Source organism: Eptatretus burgeri, chromosome 6, assembly GCF_056783735.1.
Source record: "Eptatretus burgeri isolate ZD-2024b chromosome 6, Ebu_testis_v1, whole genome shotgun sequence".
In the NCBI taxonomy this organism is placed as follows: Eukaryota; Metazoa; Chordata; class Myxini; order Myxiniformes; family Myxinidae; genus Eptatretus; species Eptatretus burgeri.
In genome coordinates, this window is record NC_140966.1 from 60,824,687 (window position 1) to 60,845,688 (window position 21,002).

At 42.5% G+C, this 21,002-nt stretch overlaps 1 protein-coding gene across 3 annotated transcripts in view; it reads right to left on the bottom strand.

Moving 5' to 3' along the window:
• Positions 1-21,002, bottom strand: part of LOC147024907 (zinc finger SWIM domain-containing protein 6-like) — a 194,836-nt gene that overhangs the window by 159,655 nt on the left and 14,179 nt on the right. The window contains exon 1 of one of the 3 annotated variants that reach the window (XM_085885285.1): positions 12,407-12,875. The exons of 1 other annotated variant lie outside the window; for it this stretch is intronic. In XM_085885285.1, the coding sequence (XP_085741411.1) occupies positions 12,407-12,773 (367 nt within the window). In that variant the 5' untranslated portion in view covers positions 12,774-12,875. Of the gene's footprint in view, positions 1-12,406; positions 12,876-21,002 lie in introns of those variants that run through there. One more of the 3 variants, XM_085885286.1, reaches the window with a different exon arrangement.

Consider the following 21,002-nt stretch of genomic DNA (forward strand, 5'->3'; position numbering starts at 1 on the left):
CTCCAAACCAAATATCAAACACACATACGGTACTGGAAATAAATATGGAAACAGGAAAAACTGGACATAAAATGCAAATAACAGGTGTAAAAATTAAATGCATCATGGTAGTCATGTGTTAATATACTGCATGTGAATGGTTGTCATACAAGCAATCAGAAAGTGTTTCGCCTGTAGAAGGACTATAAAGGTATCGGTGGTGATATCATTGCAGTGGGTTGAATATGTAGTGAATCCTGTGGCTCTTGGGAAGGAAATATCACATGACAAGCATACAGAAATCAAAGTCTTCAATAGCTAATACTCCATGTGGAAGGTTGCAGCCTGGCCCCTTAATGTTTGAGCTGGAGCTACATGCAAGACTCTGAGGAGGATACACAAAATTGGTCCAGTGGACTCATGGAGTACAAGTGAAACTGCTACTGTTAACAATAGAATGTGCTCAATACGATAGACAATTACCCAACCAACATTAAGGGTGTTAAGGTTTCTACAAAACCAGTAAGATGCACATGAGTCCATAGTGATCTTATCGGATGTGTAGCGGCTTGAAAACCTTTGCCGACTTTGCCTTTCCTCAGCGAAGGTGTTCAGGGTAGGATGTACAAGGATAGTCAAAAGAGTTTTCCTTTGAACAAAAGTTTCAGAGCTTAAGACAGGATTTATTTCCCAATGGCACGAGGAAACTGATCCACTGTTTGTCAGAATGGGAGACTGTCTGGAAAGTACATAGAAAAGGCCAAACCTGAAGGGAAGAATTATTTGACCTCACTCATAGATGATCATTGTTTCCATGAGGCAAAAATCATCGAAACTAGAAGGGCACTCAGTAGAGCGCATACCTCCACCACGTAATGCCTGATCCATGAGAACATATCAGGCCAAATACATTTTTGAGCTATCGTGCTATATATCGTTTTTGGCCCGATCTCTCAATGGTGAAGAATTACTATGAAAATTAAATAATTCTCGTATCCAAATCTGGATTCGGATTTTAACTAAAATTGAATCAGTTCTTCCTCCTCACACACCCAACCTGTCCACCAAGTTTCGTCTGAATCCATCCACAACTTTTTGAGATATCCTGCACACAAACAGACAAACAAGCAGTCATAGACTGGTACTTACGAAATCGTCAACTTGACCTCTGACCTTGTCTAATAAAAGCTGTCTCTAGAGAAGGTAGCGACGTAAACCAGAAGTTTCTACGATGATTCTGTACCAAACCATCAAAAAACGAATGTTTGACCTCACTGTGACCTTGACCTTTGACCGATTTTGACCAAAATCTAATCAGCGCTAGCCATCGCCCTCCTGAATCACCTGGTGTAATTTGACATTGGTAGCTTCTTCCATTCTCGAGTTATCGTGCCGACAAACAAACAAACACACAAACAGAGGACGGAAGTGATCAATATACTTACGAAATATTTAGATTTCGTAAGGAACAAACAAAGACAGAAACGGGTGAAAACATAACCTCCTTCACCTTCGGTGGTGGAGGAAATAAAATAAAAAATTAATCTCAATTGCATCTGTAAAGTTATGTAAACAATATCTCACAAAATACATTGTTTTGGTCTTTTGGTGACATTCCCAACTGATCACAAACTCATCATTGTCCAAATCCTACACTGTCGATTGCCCACTCATGCCCTTGTCCTGCCGATGTGTGTGTATGCATATATATATATATATATATATATATATATATATATATATATATTTATATATTTATATTTATATATTTATATATATATATATATATATATATATATATATATATATATATATATATATATATATATATATATATATATATATATATATATATATAATAACACTCAGGTTCTGGAGAAATTTTGATATGAAAAGTTTTCATTTTTTGCCTCAAGTTATCAAAATTCCCTCCTCACCAAGTGACATGCGATACCTGAACATGACATTTTAAACGAATGCTGAAACTATGGAGCTTCTGATTTGCCTTGTAGCTCCACATTACATTGTGACATTTGAGGTAACAGTCATTATTGACAGGATTTCATCGATCTCGACGTCAAACTCGCTGTGGACTTCCACATTGACACGGTGTTGAAGCCAAGGCAATTTATTTTTATCGCAGCAGTTGAAGCTTGAAGAACAGCTGAATGAAGAGAAGAAAAGACGGGAAGGAAATGCACAGCAGGAAATGAATGGGACACAAGCTGACAGAGGAAGGACATAAGGTCATGGGAGAAGATAAAAGATAATGCAAAAAAATTGTTTCAAACCCTGGAGAAACAGCGGAACTGATTGAAAGTTTGGAACTTGGGGTAGGGGAGAGAGAGAGAGAGAGGGACACACACACACACACACACACACACACACACACACACACACACACACACACACACACACACACACACACACCTTTATGGGTAGTCTAAACCTACAAGATAGGTTGAGTAAGCACTTGCATCACAATGCCATGCTGCCAGGGTTGAATCCTACACACTCTGCACATTTGTCCAATGTGTCCTAATATCCTGCTTCTTTAATTAGACATACATGTGTACAAGCTCTTCTAGGAAGAAAAAAAAAGAAAGATTCAACCAAAAAAAAAACAATAAAGAAAATACAACAAAAAAAAAATACATTCAATTATTTTAAACTCGCATTTGAATTAAATTCCCATTTGAAATTTGCTTTGAACAAACAGACGATGTGTGAAAATAGAACCAGATGGAGGATTATAAATTAGAGTACAAAAAAAAAACCACAATAAGAGAAAGAAGAATCAGTAGATAAGTATAGGCCAATTGCATGACAGTTTCGAACCATGCCGAAGCAGGCAATGGCAGCTCTCTCCGAAGCAGCAGAATGGACACTGAGTCAATTGCACTTCGTGCGGCAAACACTTCTCTCGGCACTGGCTCGGTGGGCACAAAAGAGCTAGCGGCATCATTCTGTGACATTGTTCACAAGTGGCCAGGCTGAAGCCTTTGTGTGGCTGTGCAAAGTAATATGCTCCGTTTCCATACAAATTGAACAATGTACAAATTTTGCTTGTGCTTTCATCGTTGGCATTTCGGTGGAGGTTCGGCACGATATTGTGCACAATCAAACAAATGTCATTCTTGTTTGCCTTATCTGCAAGTGAGTGGGAACGAATGACCGTGGGATGTGAGGGGATGGGTGAGAAGGTGCTGCGGTGAGAATGAAAGAGAGGACAATGGAATGAACCGTTCAATGACAATGATGATCCACCACCCATGGAAGCAAGCAGCACAACTACACATGGGTTTGCTCAAGTCTAACAAGAGCCGTTCTGAGCAGTACAGAGGTCTACACTGAACAGCATTACAGAGATTCACTCACAATGGTAACAAGGAGTTAAAAACTTTAATAAACAACCTGAAGGTTGGATAAACAGGAACAGACATGGGGAAAAATAACAAAACAAAACCACAGAAAATTACAGACAGAGAGACGGGCAAAAGGAATGATGTACTCAGAAAATAAAACACACACACACACACGCACACACAACAAAGGCAAGTCAAAAAGACAGAGAAACAAAGCTTGAAACAAACAAGGAGGCAAAGACAGAGACAAATAGAGATAGAGACAGAGACAGAAAGCAGTATACAATGAAAGCAAAACAAAAATGGAATTAAATGCGTTGATAAAATGCTCAGAGCTTTTTTTTTTGCGGCAGCTTGCAAGATTTCTCGTCTTTGCCCTCATGAGCCTACACTAGCAGATGGTAGCCCAGTGATTACGAATAGCGTCCGTGTGCACCTAGGGAGGACCAACCTCAAGGGTGCGAAGCCACTAGAGCGGAGTGGGCCATCCCGCTTAATCATCACCGTGTGTGCCACTCACGACGGGCTGGGGAGAGTCTTTGTTTAACTCGGATGGTGGGGTGGGGATGCAAGACCTCTCCCCTCCCCTTCTCCTCTTACAAAAAAAAAGTGTGAAGCATTCTTCACAAGAAAATCACACCAAATGCGACCCGGGCGGAGTATGACAAGGCTGGTCGCAGTACCCTAGTCGCCCTGCCACATCTTAATAAGCCCTAGAGGGATTTGAAAATTTTTGTCCCATCTGGAAATGTCATTGCCTGCCCGGGTCTCCGAGCCGGCAGGTTGAAGACATCCCTTGTGAAACTGCACAATGTAGACCGATTCTTAATAGGAAAGCTTATGTTGGCGATCGACGAGCAACTTGTAACTAGCAAAAACATCCACCTTACCGAGGTTGCCCAAAATTTTCTCAAGCTTACACATATCCTCATTTTTTTCATTATTTATCAACACAGGAGTTGCATTGCCCTTACCCCGGTGAACAGCCTGGATGCATCATGCTCCAAGCTTTCATACACAAGTAGGAAATACCGAATGTCTTCTTGGATTGGGCTAGCTGTTAAGGTTACAAACAAGGGTTTTCAGTAAGATTGAAAATGTAGAAATATGATGTTTCGCAATACTACTGCTCAGAAAGTAAGTAAATCTTACTCACAATCGTGAAAATAAGGTGGTGGTTCCAGCTGCATATATTTCGTCGGATGCATTAAATGAACTATATGACGAAAAAAAGAGAAACTAAATGGAAATATTGAAACGTAATTATGACATCAGATAATGAGCAATTCATTTTACCATCCTTTCATCAAAATAATGCGTGCATTAAAGCAGAAAGTGCGGCTTCAATGACTCGAGCAGTTCTGTGGAGGGAGCCATTTCTTGTTCATGATAGGTTGTGACATGTATTTCGATGACGCGCCTTTCACAGCCAATCAGAGATAGAGGAAACCAAGACTTCACCGCCTTCACATAAATTACAGGCCATGGGGTCTGTAATGTTTTGGCAACAATGAACCTGCTTTCAGAAAATTGAGTGGGAGAGGGAGAGACAGAGACAGAGACACAAATAGAGGTGGAGAGAAAGAGAGAAAGAGAGAAAGAGAGAAAGAGAGAAAGAGAGAAAGAGAGAAAGAGAGAAAGAGAGAAAGAGAGAAAGAGAGAAAGAGAGAGAGAGAGAGAGAGAGAGAGAGAGAGAGAGAGAGAGAGAGAGAGAGAGAGAGAGAGAGAGAGAGAGAGAAAAAAAACAGAGGTGGAGATAAATAGAGAAAAATAGAGATAGCTATCGAGAGCTGGAGAGAGGGATATAGAGAGATGTAGAGAGGGATGGACAGAAATAGAGACAGAGGGAAAGAGAGATAGAGAGAGAAATAGAGACACGTCGAGATAAATGTAGAGAGGGGTAAAGAGAAATATAGGTGAAGAGAAATAGAGATAGTTAGAGAAAGACATAGATATAAATATGGAGAAATAGAGAGAGATATATAGAGAGACACATCGTGATAAATGTAGAGGGGGGTATAGAGAGGGATATAGAGAAATAGAGGTGGAGAAAAATTGAGATAAATAGAGAAAGATAGAGAGAGAGAGAGAGACATAGATATAAATATAGAGAGGGACATAGAGAAATAGAGACAGACAGAGAAATAGTGAGAGCGAGATAGAGACAGAGATAAATAGAGAAAGACATCGGGATATAGAGAAATAGAGAAGAAAATAGATAGAGATAGAAATAGAGAGCTGGAGAGATGTATCAAGAGAAACAGAGAACAGGATATGGAGAGAACAGGATATGGAGAGAACAGGATAGAGAGACAGAGACAGAGAGACAGAGAGACAGAGACAGAGATAGAGATAGAGGGGGGAGAGGATAACTAATGTCCCTACATAGAAGAGTTATGACATGACGAGTCCGGAAAAAAGTGGTCACGTGGTCTGTGGACGCCATGTTGTTTCCGGCTTTCTCGGCACGTTTTGCACTTTGTGCTCGTTTACATCGAAGATCACTATTTTTGTGTTGCCTACATTTCCTAATTTCTTGAAAGATGACGGCTTGCTGTGCCTTTGGGTGCAGTAATCGGTCGGAGAAGGGATTTCTCACGTACAGATTTTGGAGAAATCTTGAAAGAAGGAAACTGTGGCTGAATAGAGTCCGGAGAGTAGGATGAGAACCGACCTCCTTGTCATTTCTGTGTCAGGTTAGTCATAGTATAGTAGTCCCATACACATACTTTGATGTGGCCTTTTTTTACTGTTCATTGCTTCTCGTGGTTTTAATTTTGTCTACGAAGTCAAATTGAATAAAAATTCATAATACGGTGCCAAGTAAATACAATATTATTGCTATGTGTAAGTGTAGTCTTAATTTTTTCAGGTATATAATTGATCTCGGGGTCTATTTATTGAAGAAAACACAACTTTAATTAGTCTAGAATCCAATTCAAATTGACCGGAGGCCGAGTAGTGAGTGAGTGGCACTGGCCACTGCCACTGGTAGTGGTATGCATGAACATGATGAAAATGATGAGTCTAAGTCCGATTGCAATCTGAACCCGGTGCGATGGCAGCACGGGGTCAGATATATGACGACCATAAAGCTGGAATATAGTCAGACTGACATGTCTGATATTACTGAAAACGGTAGAGCTGTTAGGTGTGTGTGTGTGTGTGTGTGTGTGTGTGTGTGTGTGTGTACAACAATTTACCTTTGCATGTATAAGACATCATAGTAAGGTAGACCAGCAAAGTAGAGAAGGAAAGAGAGAGGGAGAGTGGGGGTGCGGGGGGAGAGAGAGAGAGAGAGAGAGAGAGAGAGAGAGAGAGAGAGAGAGAGAGAGAGAGAGAGAGAGAGAGAGAGAGAGAGAGAGAGAGAGAGAGAGAGAGAGAGAGAGAGAGAGAGAGAGAGAGAGAGAGAGAAAGCCAGAGAGAGAGAGAGAGAGAGAAAGCCAGAGAGAGAGAGAGAAAGCCAGAGAGAGAGAGAGAAAGCCAGAGAGAGAGAGAGAGAGAGAGAGAGAGAGAGAAAGCCAGAGAGAGAGAGAAAGCCAGAGAGAGAGAGAGAGAGAGAGAGAGAGAGAGAGAGAGAGAGAGAGAGAGAGAGAGAGAGATGGAAGAAGAATTTAATAAAAGCATTGTGAGTTGCATTGAATTATGTTGACCAAGAGAATGTGGAGAAACAGGATACTATGTAAAAATGACATACTTGCATGGTGGTTGAATGATCATGATTTAAAGAAAAATACAAGTAGTTTTCCAGTTTAGTCTCTATCATTTTCCCTTTATTTATTTTTTCTGATATACCTGCACTCTACCCTGCATGTACATCCTCTTGAACGCTCCTCTGTCCCTTCTTTACTCGTTTTTCTTCTCACTTCTCCTTGATAAAACAACATGTTTAAACAATGATTATTGCAATAATTAACAAAATCATCAGAATCTAAATCTTGGAGGAAATCGTATTAAAAGCGAGGGATACAGGGCAGGTCATGAATTGCACAACATAGCACAATGTACACGCTGTAGTGGGCAGTGCGCTTGTGCGCAGCACAAACAATGGAAACAAAATGGCGTCAAATTCCTGGTTGTCATAACTCTTTCCATGTAGGGACTCTAAGGATAACGAGAAACAGAGAGCAAGACATAAACAAGGAGTGGGATACGTAGAGAGGGATAGAGACAGAGAGAAATATATATGTATAGAGTGAGGAGAGAGAAAGAGAAAGAGAAAGAGAGAGAGACAGAGATAGAGATCTAGAAAGCAGGATAGAGAGTAATATGGAGAGCAGCATAGAGAGAAATAGAGAGAGGGATAGCGAGAGGGAGAGAGAGAGATAGAGAGAATTTGAGAGAGGGATAGAGAGCGAGAGAGGGATAGAGAGCGAGAGAGGGATAGAGAGTGAGAGAGGGACAGAGATTGATAGAGAGAATTCGAGAGAGGGATGGAGAAAAATAGTGAGAGGGATAGCAAGAGAGGGAGATAAAGAGAGAGAAGTTATATGCAGTAATCCCTTGCCTTTGATATCTATGTTTAAATTGTATATTTTTCGTTAAAAAAATGGCTCATTATTTGCGTGTTAATTTTGACCAAATTCTTAAACGTATATCCAGCGTTCCTTGCATCGGCAGTTGTATCCAATAATAAACTTTTGCAGGAATTGTATTCGTGAAAGATATTGCAATCTCAACACTTGCATTGTTTTTCTGACGTCGTTGACTGCAATGCGGTTCTGAGAGAGCTGACTCACAAAAAGCCAAATGTTCCGTTCTCACTCTATCGGTTCCTGGAGCAAACAAGAGCCTTTTCCACGCTTACCTTAAGTTCACACGTCTGGAATTTGCCATTCCTGGTGGGAAATAAATCCAAAACAGCTGCACCTATTATTTACAAGCTGCACGTGAGTTCCAATGAAAGTACGACAGAGAGGCTCTTTGGTAGCAAAGGCAGAGTTTCTGCAACGTTGTTGCGCCAATGCTCGGAACGCGTCAAACCGCAAAGCTATTTGTGCAAAAAGGCAGGGAAGAACAACAATCCCACCTCCCGAAACCCAAAAAATACCCCGAGGTTAAAAAAAAGAAGAACGACAAAGAGCCTGTATCTGTATCACTCAGCAAAAATGGTGGTTGAACATAATGAGAGTGCCTTGCTGAACTTTCCATGCATCGCCAACACATCGTAACGCACAGTCATATGGTATTTCCCAACAACTTCCGTATACCATAAGTTTGTTTGCACGTGTCGGTACCTCGTACAAAGTGTTTCATGAATAACACCGCAAAAGTGGCATGCGCATGTGCCATGTTATTAACCACAAGCTGGAAGGGAAAAATGCGCGTGTCTGGTTTACATCTCACTTCCAACCAAACCACTCAGATTATCGATTCAGACACTTGTCAGGGAAATTGGAATGAATGCCATTCCACTGTGGTGAGGTAAAAGTGTACCTACTCGGTACGTAATGGTGAAAGATAATTTGGGCATTCATCGTGATTAAACTATGTTCAGATCAGATATCCTGGATTTTGCGCTTTTGTGAAAGTCTTCTTTTTTTAAAAAATTAAAAATAAATAAAAAAACTTTCTTTTGCACAAGACCCTGGGAAGACCCCCACATGTGATGGGGCATGTTATATTTTGGAAATGGCAACAAGCTGTCGATCCCATCTGCTCGCAATTGGCTTGGAGACCAAAAAGATCCCAGGGTATCTTTAACAGTCGATCTTTGGACTGGTACTAACGTACAGTGTGTACGTACTGTTGCCTGCATGGGTCGAGTGTCTAATAACCTCATGTGAACCTATCCCAGTCAATATAATCAATGTAGCAGCTCATTTGGATATTAGACTCTGATTATGGAACTTTATACAATATACAACAACGAAACAACAAATATGAAACAATAAAGAGTCGGTGAGTTATCGCCGGTATCCTGAACAAATTACAAATTCCTGCCCAAATCACCTTCAGTCAAACATGAGGCCTGGTCAACTGGTTCTTGAAAGACTTAGGCCAAACACTTTCCCTGGCATACCCCACAAGAAGGTGGGAACAATTGGGACATTAAAGAAGTAGTGTAGTAGTTATAGTAGTAGCTACAACATGATCTTTATAACGAATTGCAGCTTAGGTGGACAAACACGTTTAAAGAAAATTTAAACTATTCACATAATGAGCAGCTAAATGTATAATTTTTAATTAAAAAATAAATAAAGATCTGTCAAGCCATTATTGCGAAATATGGACATTAATTTGGCCTTGCAGGATGGCAAGAGGTATGCACACTCACCACCAAGCTTTCCAGCCTGGGTTTGAATCCCAACCAAGAGCTACAAACTGTCGTGTGTGTGTGTGTGTGTGTGTGTGTGTGTGTGTGTGTGTGTGTGTGTGTGTGTGTGTGTGTGTGTGTGTGTGTGTGTGTGTGTGTGTGTGTGTGTGTGTGTGTGTGTGTGTGTCGTCCTAAGAAGGTTGTTCAACTGCCGACATTCTTGGCTCCGTGCTGACAATAGATGTCATAACTGATGAGATTGTGGATTAATTTTTGCACTGCCGCCCTCTTGAGCAATCACAACAAAATTGCATTTGTCATATTTTGTGGTTGAAGATGATTTTATTGAAACGCTCATCTTTTGTCGCATGTTGTAGGTTGCTGAGGTGTCTCCGTCCTCTGCGGACAGAGTATCTGGGCTGCTGAAGTAGTCTCGTGGCGAGGATTACACCGGGTGGTTAACCACTGCCTTTCCAGCAGTCAGACCAGTAATTTGTAATTTGCTCAGGGTTGTCGGTGACAATTCGTCTACTCTTCATGAAAGACACCGAGAGATCTTTAACGTCCATAAATGATGCCACCATACTGGACACCCGGCTTAACGTCCATCCGAAGGACGGAGCACTTTGTGATCTAAGATGCAACGCCCTGCCTGTGAAGCACCAATCCGACATTTTAAAAAGTTGGTCTGGGAATCGAACCCACACTAGACAGCTCAAAGGTAAGCTCACTACCTCTGAAGCACATCCCATCGGCCATTGCTAGGTCGACACCACTTAACCCCAGCATGCTGTAAGTAACATCATTCGTTAACGTTTGGCTTGATGTAAATGGGGAAAAACATTTTGGGAATGTTTTTATTTATTTAGTTATAAAAATACGAAAACAATTTGATCAATAACAATGTTGCCACACATCGAGCTGGATTACTCAAAACTGATAATAAGCAAATCGAATAGGAAAATATTGCAAAAATGAAATAAATAAATAAAAACATTTTGGGAAATTTTATTTTTGGTTTTCCTCTATCCCTGAAAAAACAAAACAAACAAACAAACAAACAAAAAAAACACTATCGTTGCACAAGTCTCTTTAAAACAGGCCAAGCACTAAGATAGTCCAAGCTTATTGTTTCAGCTCCGTCTATATAGTAAATGCTGTTTGGTCCCAAATTACAAAACCAGCTTGAAGTGTGAGCCGATGACGTCATAACGGATAGGATTTCCCTCGAATAATATCAGAGTGGATATGATGAGCAATAGGGAATGATTGTGCATGAAATATTACAAGAGCCGCAGATACAGCACTTCATGTTGCTATGGTGATCGGGGCGCGAAACATGAGCACGTGATGATGTGTAAATGGAAGACACTCGAAGCGTGATAGGTATATGTGCTCTCGTGTGACCTGATGGACAGGGCTTCAGATATCTTTGGCCTGACGTGCCTTGCCCGACAATTTTCAGCCTCATGGAATGGAATTACGTACAGCTGGGGTGCACGGACTTCCCTGGAAACACTCGTGGGGGGGGGTTGGAGCAGATACTAATGAAGTGAGTAGGAGGGGCAGGGTGTTTGGGGTAGCTCAAAAGCTTGATGTAATTCATGCATGATGTCTGTGAAGGAGCCCCCAAAAAGACCCTCCGACCACTGATGATCATGGCAGGAATTTGTAATTATTGTTCAGGAAGGTCCACCAATTAATGCCAGCAGATGCAGCACCCACTTTAACGTCCATCCGAGGGACGGCACACACATCGATGAATCACCCTGCCTGTGTAACATCAGCATGACAGTTTATCGCTGGGTCGGGATTCGAACCCGGGCTAGACAGCGCAGAGGTGAGTGTGCGTACCTCCCTCTCCCTTCGGTTGCACGACCAGACCATAAACACCGAGGTCGACCAGAGACCGTTCATGCCTGCCGGTAAAGTGTTGGTTGTACGACACAGTGAGCGTATAAAGTTCGAGCACACAGCACGTGATCATCCCGCGAGGGTGGATGGGGGCGGGGGGGGGGAACACGCGCGAGCTCTGGGAACACCACGCGCTGGAGAACTAGGGAAGGGCTTTTCGCTGCAAACCCGGACAAACACTCCCCCCCCCCCATCAGCCCTTCCTTCTTTCCCACCCATAAAAAGGGCACAGAGTCGGTATAGGAGCAGCCAAGGCCTGGGAGGGGGGACGGGGAGGCAAGTGGGGGGTGGAGGGGGGTTGGGTGAGGGGTGAGGGAGGAGATAGCCCTTTGAGCGTGCCCATATGAAACGCGGTACAGGAGCGCGATACCAATGGGCCATAGCAACGAGAAACGGCTCGGATAAAATGACAAAGGGCGGAGAACAAACGGACAGCAAGCTCTTTATGATCGGGTCCTGTGCGCAGTTTGCACGCTCTGTGCGGACAATAACGCGCAAAGAGAGGGAGCCGCGACTCAAAGGCGCACAATCGGAGCCGCGGTGCGTGCGCTACCCGTGCTACCCGCGCTACCCGATCTACCCGCGCTACCCGCGAGCACATTGTCTCGTTCAAACAGCCACTCACCCCATGTACACGCACATCACCATCGGGAACCTTCACCCAGCATGGCGTGCCTTGGCATTCACGTGCTACGAGACCCTAAACGTGAAGATCTTCTTTAAAGGGGGTCTCGCAGGACTTGGGGGGGGGGGGAGCTTTGGGTCACTCGAACAAAGAGGTTAAGAGAGGAAAAGGGGACAGAAGGATGAGTTTGAGGATGGAGGAGATAATGGGGGTCACGAAGACCCCCTAAACGTCAGCATGACATTGTGTAGCCCGCGGGGATCTTACCGACTTGTAACACGTTATCCACGCATCCGCTTTCAAAGAGCCTGAGCCCGCGGCGGAAGGGCAGGTGAGCCTCCCCGTCGGGCTCCGAGCCGGTGCCGCCCTGATGGTCGTCGCGCGCGCAGCTCCCGAGCGACGAGTACAGTCGGATCTCGCGCTCGCTCCGAGGGAACGACCAGAAGACGATCCGCCGCTGCACGGGCTCGGGCACGCGGCTGTACCGCGCCTCGACCTGCTCGAACGGCCAAGCCTCGGCCACCGCTTTGGCGCTCAGGTCGAGCAGGGATTCCACCCGCTGCGGCTGGGTCGCTCGATCCGAGGGGCACGACCGCTTGGCCGGGGGGGCGGCGTCGCGGGTGTCGCTCGCCATGCCGGGCGCTCTCGGGCGCTGCTCCCCTGGACGAGTTCGGAAAGAAAAGGTTCCGGACGCCCGATGCCCGACCTATTTCAGTGAGAAGCCAACCCTACTCCAGAAGGCCACGCCTCTTTAGGAGGCTCGCCGTTATAAGCCCCGCCTCTTCCACTTCCAAACAAGGCGCCGAGATTGTGACGTAGCACGACTTGTCAACAATGAACGGCTCGAACATCAAAGCGAGCCTATGTATTCATTAATGCCGGCCGGGTAAATTCATTCTCCAGTCGGCCACGGGGCGGCGGTGGCCGGGGCGGGGCCAAGTTGTCTGTTTCCACCCGCCCTTTGTTCCAAACCCCGTCCACATGGGATCTGTCTTCCTCGTCTGGAACTATTTCGCTCCCTTTGTCTGTATCCATTCTTGTATGTCTGTCTCTCTTCCCGTTTGCCGGACAATGTTTCATACCGACCAGTGCGGCGCAAATCCATCAATTCCAATGGCCAAGTCATTATGAAATGCACAACTCAGGCGTGATCAGTGCTTCTTAAATCAATTACCAATGAACTTTGAACCAGAAAAACCCACGGAAATGAATGAATGTGAGCATATGGACAATTGTTTGATTGGCTGAACGGTCAGATTTGAACTTATAAGAGAAACAAATGAAATGGTGCACTCAGGGATTTGCTGCATTCCTTCCTCAATCTCTATGCGAGACTCTTTGATCTCTGATCACCAGTTGGGATTCCCACCATCCGGGGCACAATTCCCACTCTTCTGATCCTGATGCTTTCCCACAAATGAATGTACACTCCTTGAGGTCATAAATCTTCCCAACATTTTATGCTGCCGGCACCCAACCTTATCTACCAAGAAAAGTAGATTTAAACGACACGGAACTCGGTAGAGCGTGTACCTCCGCCAAGCTGATTCATTCACGTCTTGTGGCCCATTGATCGGTCGGATCTGGATCCGGACCTGAACCAAAGTCGAATCGGTTTGTTCTTGTCGCACACCCAACATGTGCACCAAGTTTCGTCCAAATCCGTCCACAACTTTTTGAGATATCCTGAACACAAACAAACAGACAAACAGACAGACAGAAAGGGGTGAAAGCATCACCTCCTTCACCTTCGGTGGCGGAGGTAATGAAAATAAATAAATGAAAAAATAAATGCAGGTGAGCAACGCGAGACAATGGGGAAGCATGGTTCGTTATTGCTTCCAATGTGTATGCATACCCCACTAGTAAACTCATGAAGACCTCCTTAATGCGATGGAAAACTCTTTTACTTTGTGCAGATGACTTGACATCACGTCGTACAGTGCCCAATCCCACTGAAAGACAGGCAGCAGTTACATCTGCACTCTCTCTGCTGATCTGGAATTTATGAGATGCTGATTTGGTAAATGTAACAGTCTCCCTTTGTGATGCTCTGGAAGGATCATCAGACAACCTCACCTCTCTGTTGAAAGCTTGGCGTTGATTTTGTGGTGAGGGTGGTGGCTTGGGATCCCAGGGTCCTGAGTTCAAGCCCTCTTGGCTGCTGAATTAACATCAGGGGGTTAACTCAGCCTGTCATCCTTCTTAGGTTAGTGAAATGAGCACTGCATCAGTGGCATAGCTGTGGCCCTAACCAATGATGCGACCAAAAAGGCTGTACACGAATAGTCTAGATGCCAAACAGCCATTTCAGGGCAAAGCATGCTTTAGCGTCATTATGAAGTTTTTTGGTTGATTCATCATCTCTGAGCTATCCTGAATCAGAATCAGCTGGGTGCCAGACTCGCACCCTTGAGGAATTTATTTTTGGAGGCGAAAAACAAAATGGCCACCACCGACTTTCGATAAATTCTCTTTTGGGATATATCTTCAGTTTTAATGCACTTACAAACACAATTTTGGTGTCTACTACTATATTTAATGCGACAGACAAGGTAAACGTTGATGATTCTCTCAAGATTGGATGACAACAGATGGCAGAATTTGAATCTAGATGGCCAACAAGCTTCAACAAGACACTAACCAAGAAAGTGTACCTGATGACTTCGACGAAAAAGAGCATCAAGCTGGATGGAAGGCCAGTATGTGATACCAAATTGATCTACACCCGAGTTGTATGTCTCCAACAATTCAGGGATATTGATATCAAGGATGTCCTCTCTTACGAACTGTCCCCTGTCCCAGCCTCCTTGTTTGATGAGAGCGGTGCGATGTGGGCTCAGTCGAAAGCAATCCTGAAGACGAAACTCCAAGTTGAACAATCAAGTCGAATCCAAGATGTTCCAGATGCTGTCATCATCAATGGATGCGCCATGTCATGGACTGTACATTGGCCCACAAATGGTACAGTTGAGGATTATATGATCAACTTCATGGGAACCATCAAATACCACCTGGAGTGTTGTGACGTATACCTGATTTGACAGGTACATCAAAATCAGCACGAAACAAACGACAAAATCCAGTCACGCAGGTCATGATTCAAGTTGAAAACATCAACTCAACTTGCACACAACACTTCCAGCGCAAAAAGTGGTCCTAAATGTAGCTTACAACAAAGTACAACTGATTGATTTGATCTGTCAGTATCTGATGACCCACATTGTGGACAACCAGACCAAACTGGTGATCACCAGAAAAGATCCTACACCAGTACAAGTGTAGAACAATTCCACTCTCCAGAGACAGGATCTGAAAACACACCATGAAGAAGCAGATGTCATCATCATCTATCACTTAGTTAGAATTGTCAGGTGTCAGTAGTGACTCACACATCAAAGTGGTCTGCGATAATACAGATGTCTTTGTCCTGTTGGTTCATTTCTACCTCGAGGAAAAGATAACTGTGGATGTCAGCATGGAGAGTCCGTGTGCTGGGAGGGCAAACATAGACTTTTGCCAAATAGCACTGAAACACAAAAGCATCGCCAAATATCTGCCTGCTGTACATGCTCTGACCGGATGCGATACTGTGTCGTATTTGTTTGGCATTGGAAAGGCCACAGTGCTGAAGGTACTAATGGGCGGACATCATCCCGCCTTACTTGGTTAGCTGGAAACAGATGAGGAAAAGATGATATCTGATGCAACTACATTCATTGCTGCATGTTATGGTTCCATAGTCGGTGATACGTCCACACACCGGTATCAGTTGTGGAAGTCTAAGATGGCCAACTCCAAGATTACCTCTGCTCCAAAATTGAAGTCGTTGCCCCCAGCGCATGATTCCTTTGTTCAACATGTACATCGCGCTCATCATCAAGTCATTATATGGAAATCGGCCACTCAGTCAGACCCTCCAAACTTGGATCCCATCAAGTATGGATGGCAAGAAGATGAGGACCGTGCGACATTGTGTCAAACCACACTTCCACCTGATGTGTCTGCTGCACCAGTCACAATTCTGCAGCTGATCAAGTGTGGATGCTCCACCAGTCGGCCATGTTCCACCGGGAGGTGTGGTTGTGTGGCAGCACAGATGTCATGTTCGATGTTTTGCAGTTGCAATGCTGGATCAGACTGTTGAAACGAACAGACAAGGGCAGGAGCTGCTAATCACGCCGACGATAACAAAGATTGAACATAATGTTGAACATTGCATCCTTAACAAAGTTAATATTTGTTTGCCTAAAAATAAAAGGTAATTTCAAAATCATATACATGTACATACTTACTTTAAGACATAACCCAAAGTCCTAGTCAACCATCCACATGTATCCAGATATATTTGTGTAAAAATCGTATTCCAATATAATCATCAATTCATTGATCATTGCAAGTAAGTTACTTCAGCTGTCATTAACAATTATTGTACGTAGTATTAATATTTGAGGGTTCATCAAATTCAATTTCTTACTCGAAGTGATCAGTGGAACTATACTACAAAATAGCCATTTTTCATATTAAAATGGTGGCCATCTTGAAAATATGAGACTGGTTATATATATATATATATATATATATATATATAAATATATAAATATATAAATATATATATATATATATATATATATATATATATATATATATATATATATATATATACACTTTCAATTTTATCATTATCGGATTCCTTGACCATGAAAACATAGTAGTGGACACCAAAATTGTGTTTGTAAGTGCATTAGAAGTGAAGATATAGCCCAAAACAGAATTTATCGAAAGTCGGTGGTGCCCATTTTGTTTTTCGCCTCTAAAAAAAAATTCCTCAAGGGTGCGAGTTTGGCACCGGCTGATTCTGATTCAGGATAGCTCAGAGATGATGAATCAACCAAAAAATAAAAATAAAAAAAATAAAAAAAACTTCATGATGATGCCACAACATACTTTTTCATATTTCTGCTGGACTAGAAGGGAACCTCTCTGTTTTCATTGTCAGTCCTGACGTTCAGTCTCTTGAACTTCTAATCAACCATTACCTGTCTTGACCCTAATTTCTGGCTGACCATATTGCATCGCTGACATCCAAAGCCAGCTGCAGACTGGGCATCCTCTGTATTTCCAAATCCTTTATTGAAGATTCACAACAGCTTGCAGCCTCCAAGGCCTTTGTCTGAAACTTAATGGAGTAATGCTTTCAACCATGGACTGGTGGCCCAGCCTCACATTTGTCTCTTCTGTAGCTCATTAACATTATTAGCATATCCCAAAACGAAGCCAAAGTATGTGCGAGGCCTGTTTCTCTCACACTGCTGACACGTCGGTAGCCTCATTGTCTTTTTTACCACCTCTCTTCTGATCTAGCTCCATCTCCTGTCTCAACCACCAGCACTCCACAGCTACTCAAAGACGGACACAATCTTCCCTTAACCCTCCTGGTTAAACTCAGAGTCCAGGCTTTGCACACACCTCCACTCGTTTGTTCCTCTTTTCTTCCATTTGTGGAACTTCCTTCTGGGAAGCGGTCCAATCACACTTTTCCCTTCAACACCACCATCTCAGGATATCCTCAATTTTTTTCTACCCCCATAAATCTTACCTACCCAACACTCTCATTTGGAGGTTACAAGGTATCCTTCACTACCTTCCTCTCTTCTCTTCTCTTCTCTTCTCTTCTCTTCTCTTCTCTTCTCTTCTCTTCTCTTCTCTTCTCTTCTCTTCTCTTCTCTTCTCTTCTCTTTCGTCGCTCACTCCCTTGCTTATTGTATCCAACTGCTGCCCCACTATCAGTTCACTGCCTTTGACCGATGTCACCTCGCTCTTTCATGAGCTTGGATCTTGTGAAACAAAAGTTTGAAACCCGTTTTTATCTCGGCTACCGAAGGTGAGCGGGGGTTATGTTTTCACCCCTGTTTGTCTGTTTGGCTGGTTGTTTGTTTGTTTGTAAGCACGATACTGTATCTCAAAAAGTTATGGACGGATTTGGACGAAACTTGGTGGACAGGTTTGGTGTGTGACAAGGAAGAAGTGATTCCATTTTGGTGGATGTGTGACCACGACGAATTGATTCGATTTTGGTGAAGATCTGCACCCCGATCTGGATACGAGAATCATTTAATTTTTAAAGTGATTCTTCACCATTGAGAGATCGGGCTCAAAAAACGATATCGTACTGTATAGCATGATATTTCAAAAATGCATTGGGCCCGATATGTTCTCGTGGATCAGGCATTACCTGGCAGAGGGATGCGCTCTACCGAGTGCCCTTCTAGTTTATTTATATCTTCATTTACGGATGCTTTCCGACGGTTCTGTGATTTTTCCTGGGGTATCAGCTTCGATGTCCGTCGGCATGCAAAATTTCTGCTTTTTATATCACCCACAAGGTACCGAACTTTAATATCAGTCAGTTTGTGAGTCAGTCAGTAAGTTAATGAGTCAGTGGTTGGAATGAGTTTCATATATATTAGATGTAGATGAGGAACAATAGCGGGTGCCAGACACTGCCCTGCGACACTCCAGTCTCCTTTGCAAGAGTAGAAGGTTCTTCTGATTGCGATTCATTCCTGCACGAATGGAGAAAGTCAGAAATCCAGGTGTGAAGACAGCCTTGGATGCCGTGCAAGCAACGAGCTTGGCCAGCAGAGCAGGATGCCAGACTGTGTCAAATGCTGGAGATATGTCCAGGAAGATGGTTCTGAAATCCGAATTGAGATGTACAGCCTCCGATCATTGGTGAGAGAGGAGCAGCAGCATGCCCATTGTTGAGTGACTCAGACGTAATCCAAACGGATTGTCAGGCTCTTTGTAAAGAGGAAATAGTGGATGGACATCGTCATTAGTCAGTGATTGATTCCATGACTTTGCTTGTAATTAGACATATGCCAATTGGCTGATATTTGACAGGACCTGTTTGTTACTTGCGAAAATCAAATATTTTTCAAGTATATTGGTTGGTCTTGTGTGTTATTCTGTCTGCTTGTTATTTGCGAAAATCGAAGATATTTCAAGTTCCGTATATTGGTTGGTTGCATGCGTTATTCTGTCTGTCTCTCTGTCTGCTTTCTTGTTTATTGCCTCGAAGTCACAAATTTAAACTGATCTTCACGAAGCTTCACCACATTGTAGCGTTATTAATAAGCAAGAAGCCCTATTGTTTTTGATGTCAAAAGGTCAAAAAGGCAACACAGGCCAAAGGTCAACAAACTTGTCAAATTTCTAAAACCCTCATTTTAATCTGCTTAAGTAGAAATTTGAAGATTTGCACATCAGGTCACTGAATTCAACCACTAATTATTTTTGAGGTCATCTTAGGCCAAAAGGTCAACATAGACCAAATTTCTAAAATTGTCAATTTTCATGCGATTGACTTGAAATTTGAAGAGGAAGTTGCATATTTGGTCAATGAATTCAACCAACTATTATTTTTGAGGTCAACCTCGACCAAAAGGTCAACATCTTTGGTGAGGTTTCTAAAATCCTTAATTTTTCATCCGATTGACTTGCAATTTGAACAGAATTTTCAGATCACCTCATTGAATTCAACCATCAATTATTTTTGAGGTCAACATAAGCCAAAAGGTCAAAATAGGCCCAAGGTCAACAACTAAGGAGGTACTTCTAATATCCTCAATTTTCATATCATTGACTTGAAATTTGAAGAGGATTTGCAAATCAGGTCAATGAATTCAACCACCAATTACAATTGAGGTCAACATAGGCTGAATTTCTAAAATTGTCAATTTTCACCTGATTGACATGAAATTTGAAGAGTTGTTGCATATTTGGTAATGGAATTCAACCACCAATTATATTTGAGGTCAACATAGGCCAAAAGGTCAACATCGACCAAAAGGTCAACAACTCAGGTGGAATTTCTAACATCCTCAACTTTCATCCGATTGACTTGAAATTTGAAGAGGATTTGCATATTTGGTCATTTAATTCAACCACCAATTATATTTGAGGTCAACATAGGCCAAAAGGTCAACAACTCAGGTGGAATTTCTAACATCCTCAACTTTCATCCGATTTACTTGAAATTTGAAGAGGATTTGCATATTTGGTCATTGAATTCAATCACCAATTATTTTTAAGGTCAAATTTGTTTTATGGATTTCACAAGTGTTGTGCTCTGCACGACATCTTTCTTGTTCCTTGCAAAATCGAAGATTTTTAAAGTATATTAGTCAGTCGATTTTGTTATTCTGTCTGTTTGTCTGTCTTTTTGTTTGTCTCTCAATCGCCTACAGGTCACAATTTAAAACCGATCTTCACGAAACTTCACCAAGTTGTCGAGGTAGTCTCAACTGAGAAGTCCATTGATTTTGAGGTCAAAGGTCAGATGTCATCTTGAGGTCGAATTTCTAAAATAGTCATTTTTCATCCGATTGACTTGAAACTTGAACAAGAGTGGCATATTGCATCACTGAATTGGGAAACGAGCTATTTTTGAGATCAATGGTCAACCCAAGGTCAAACTTCTAAAATCAGCAAATTTCATCTGAAAAATCAATTTTTCTTCCGATTATCCCTAAAATTAAGCAGCAATTGCATATTGCATTACAGAAATTGGAAACCAACTATTTTTGAGGTCAAAAGGTCAAAGGTCAATTCAAGGTCAAACTTCTAAAAGCATCAATTTAAATCTAAAAAATAATCAATTTTTCATCCAATTTACCTGAGCTTTGATTAAGATTATCAATTTCAATTTGAATGAAATGGACAATTTGATGTATCCATAGCAACCTTTGGAGAGGGGACGGATTCTGCAAATATCATGCACTGCACGATGTCTTTTTCTTGTTTGTCTGTTTGTTTTTACAAAATCGAATGGGCTCATTGTGGAGTTGCTACACACACA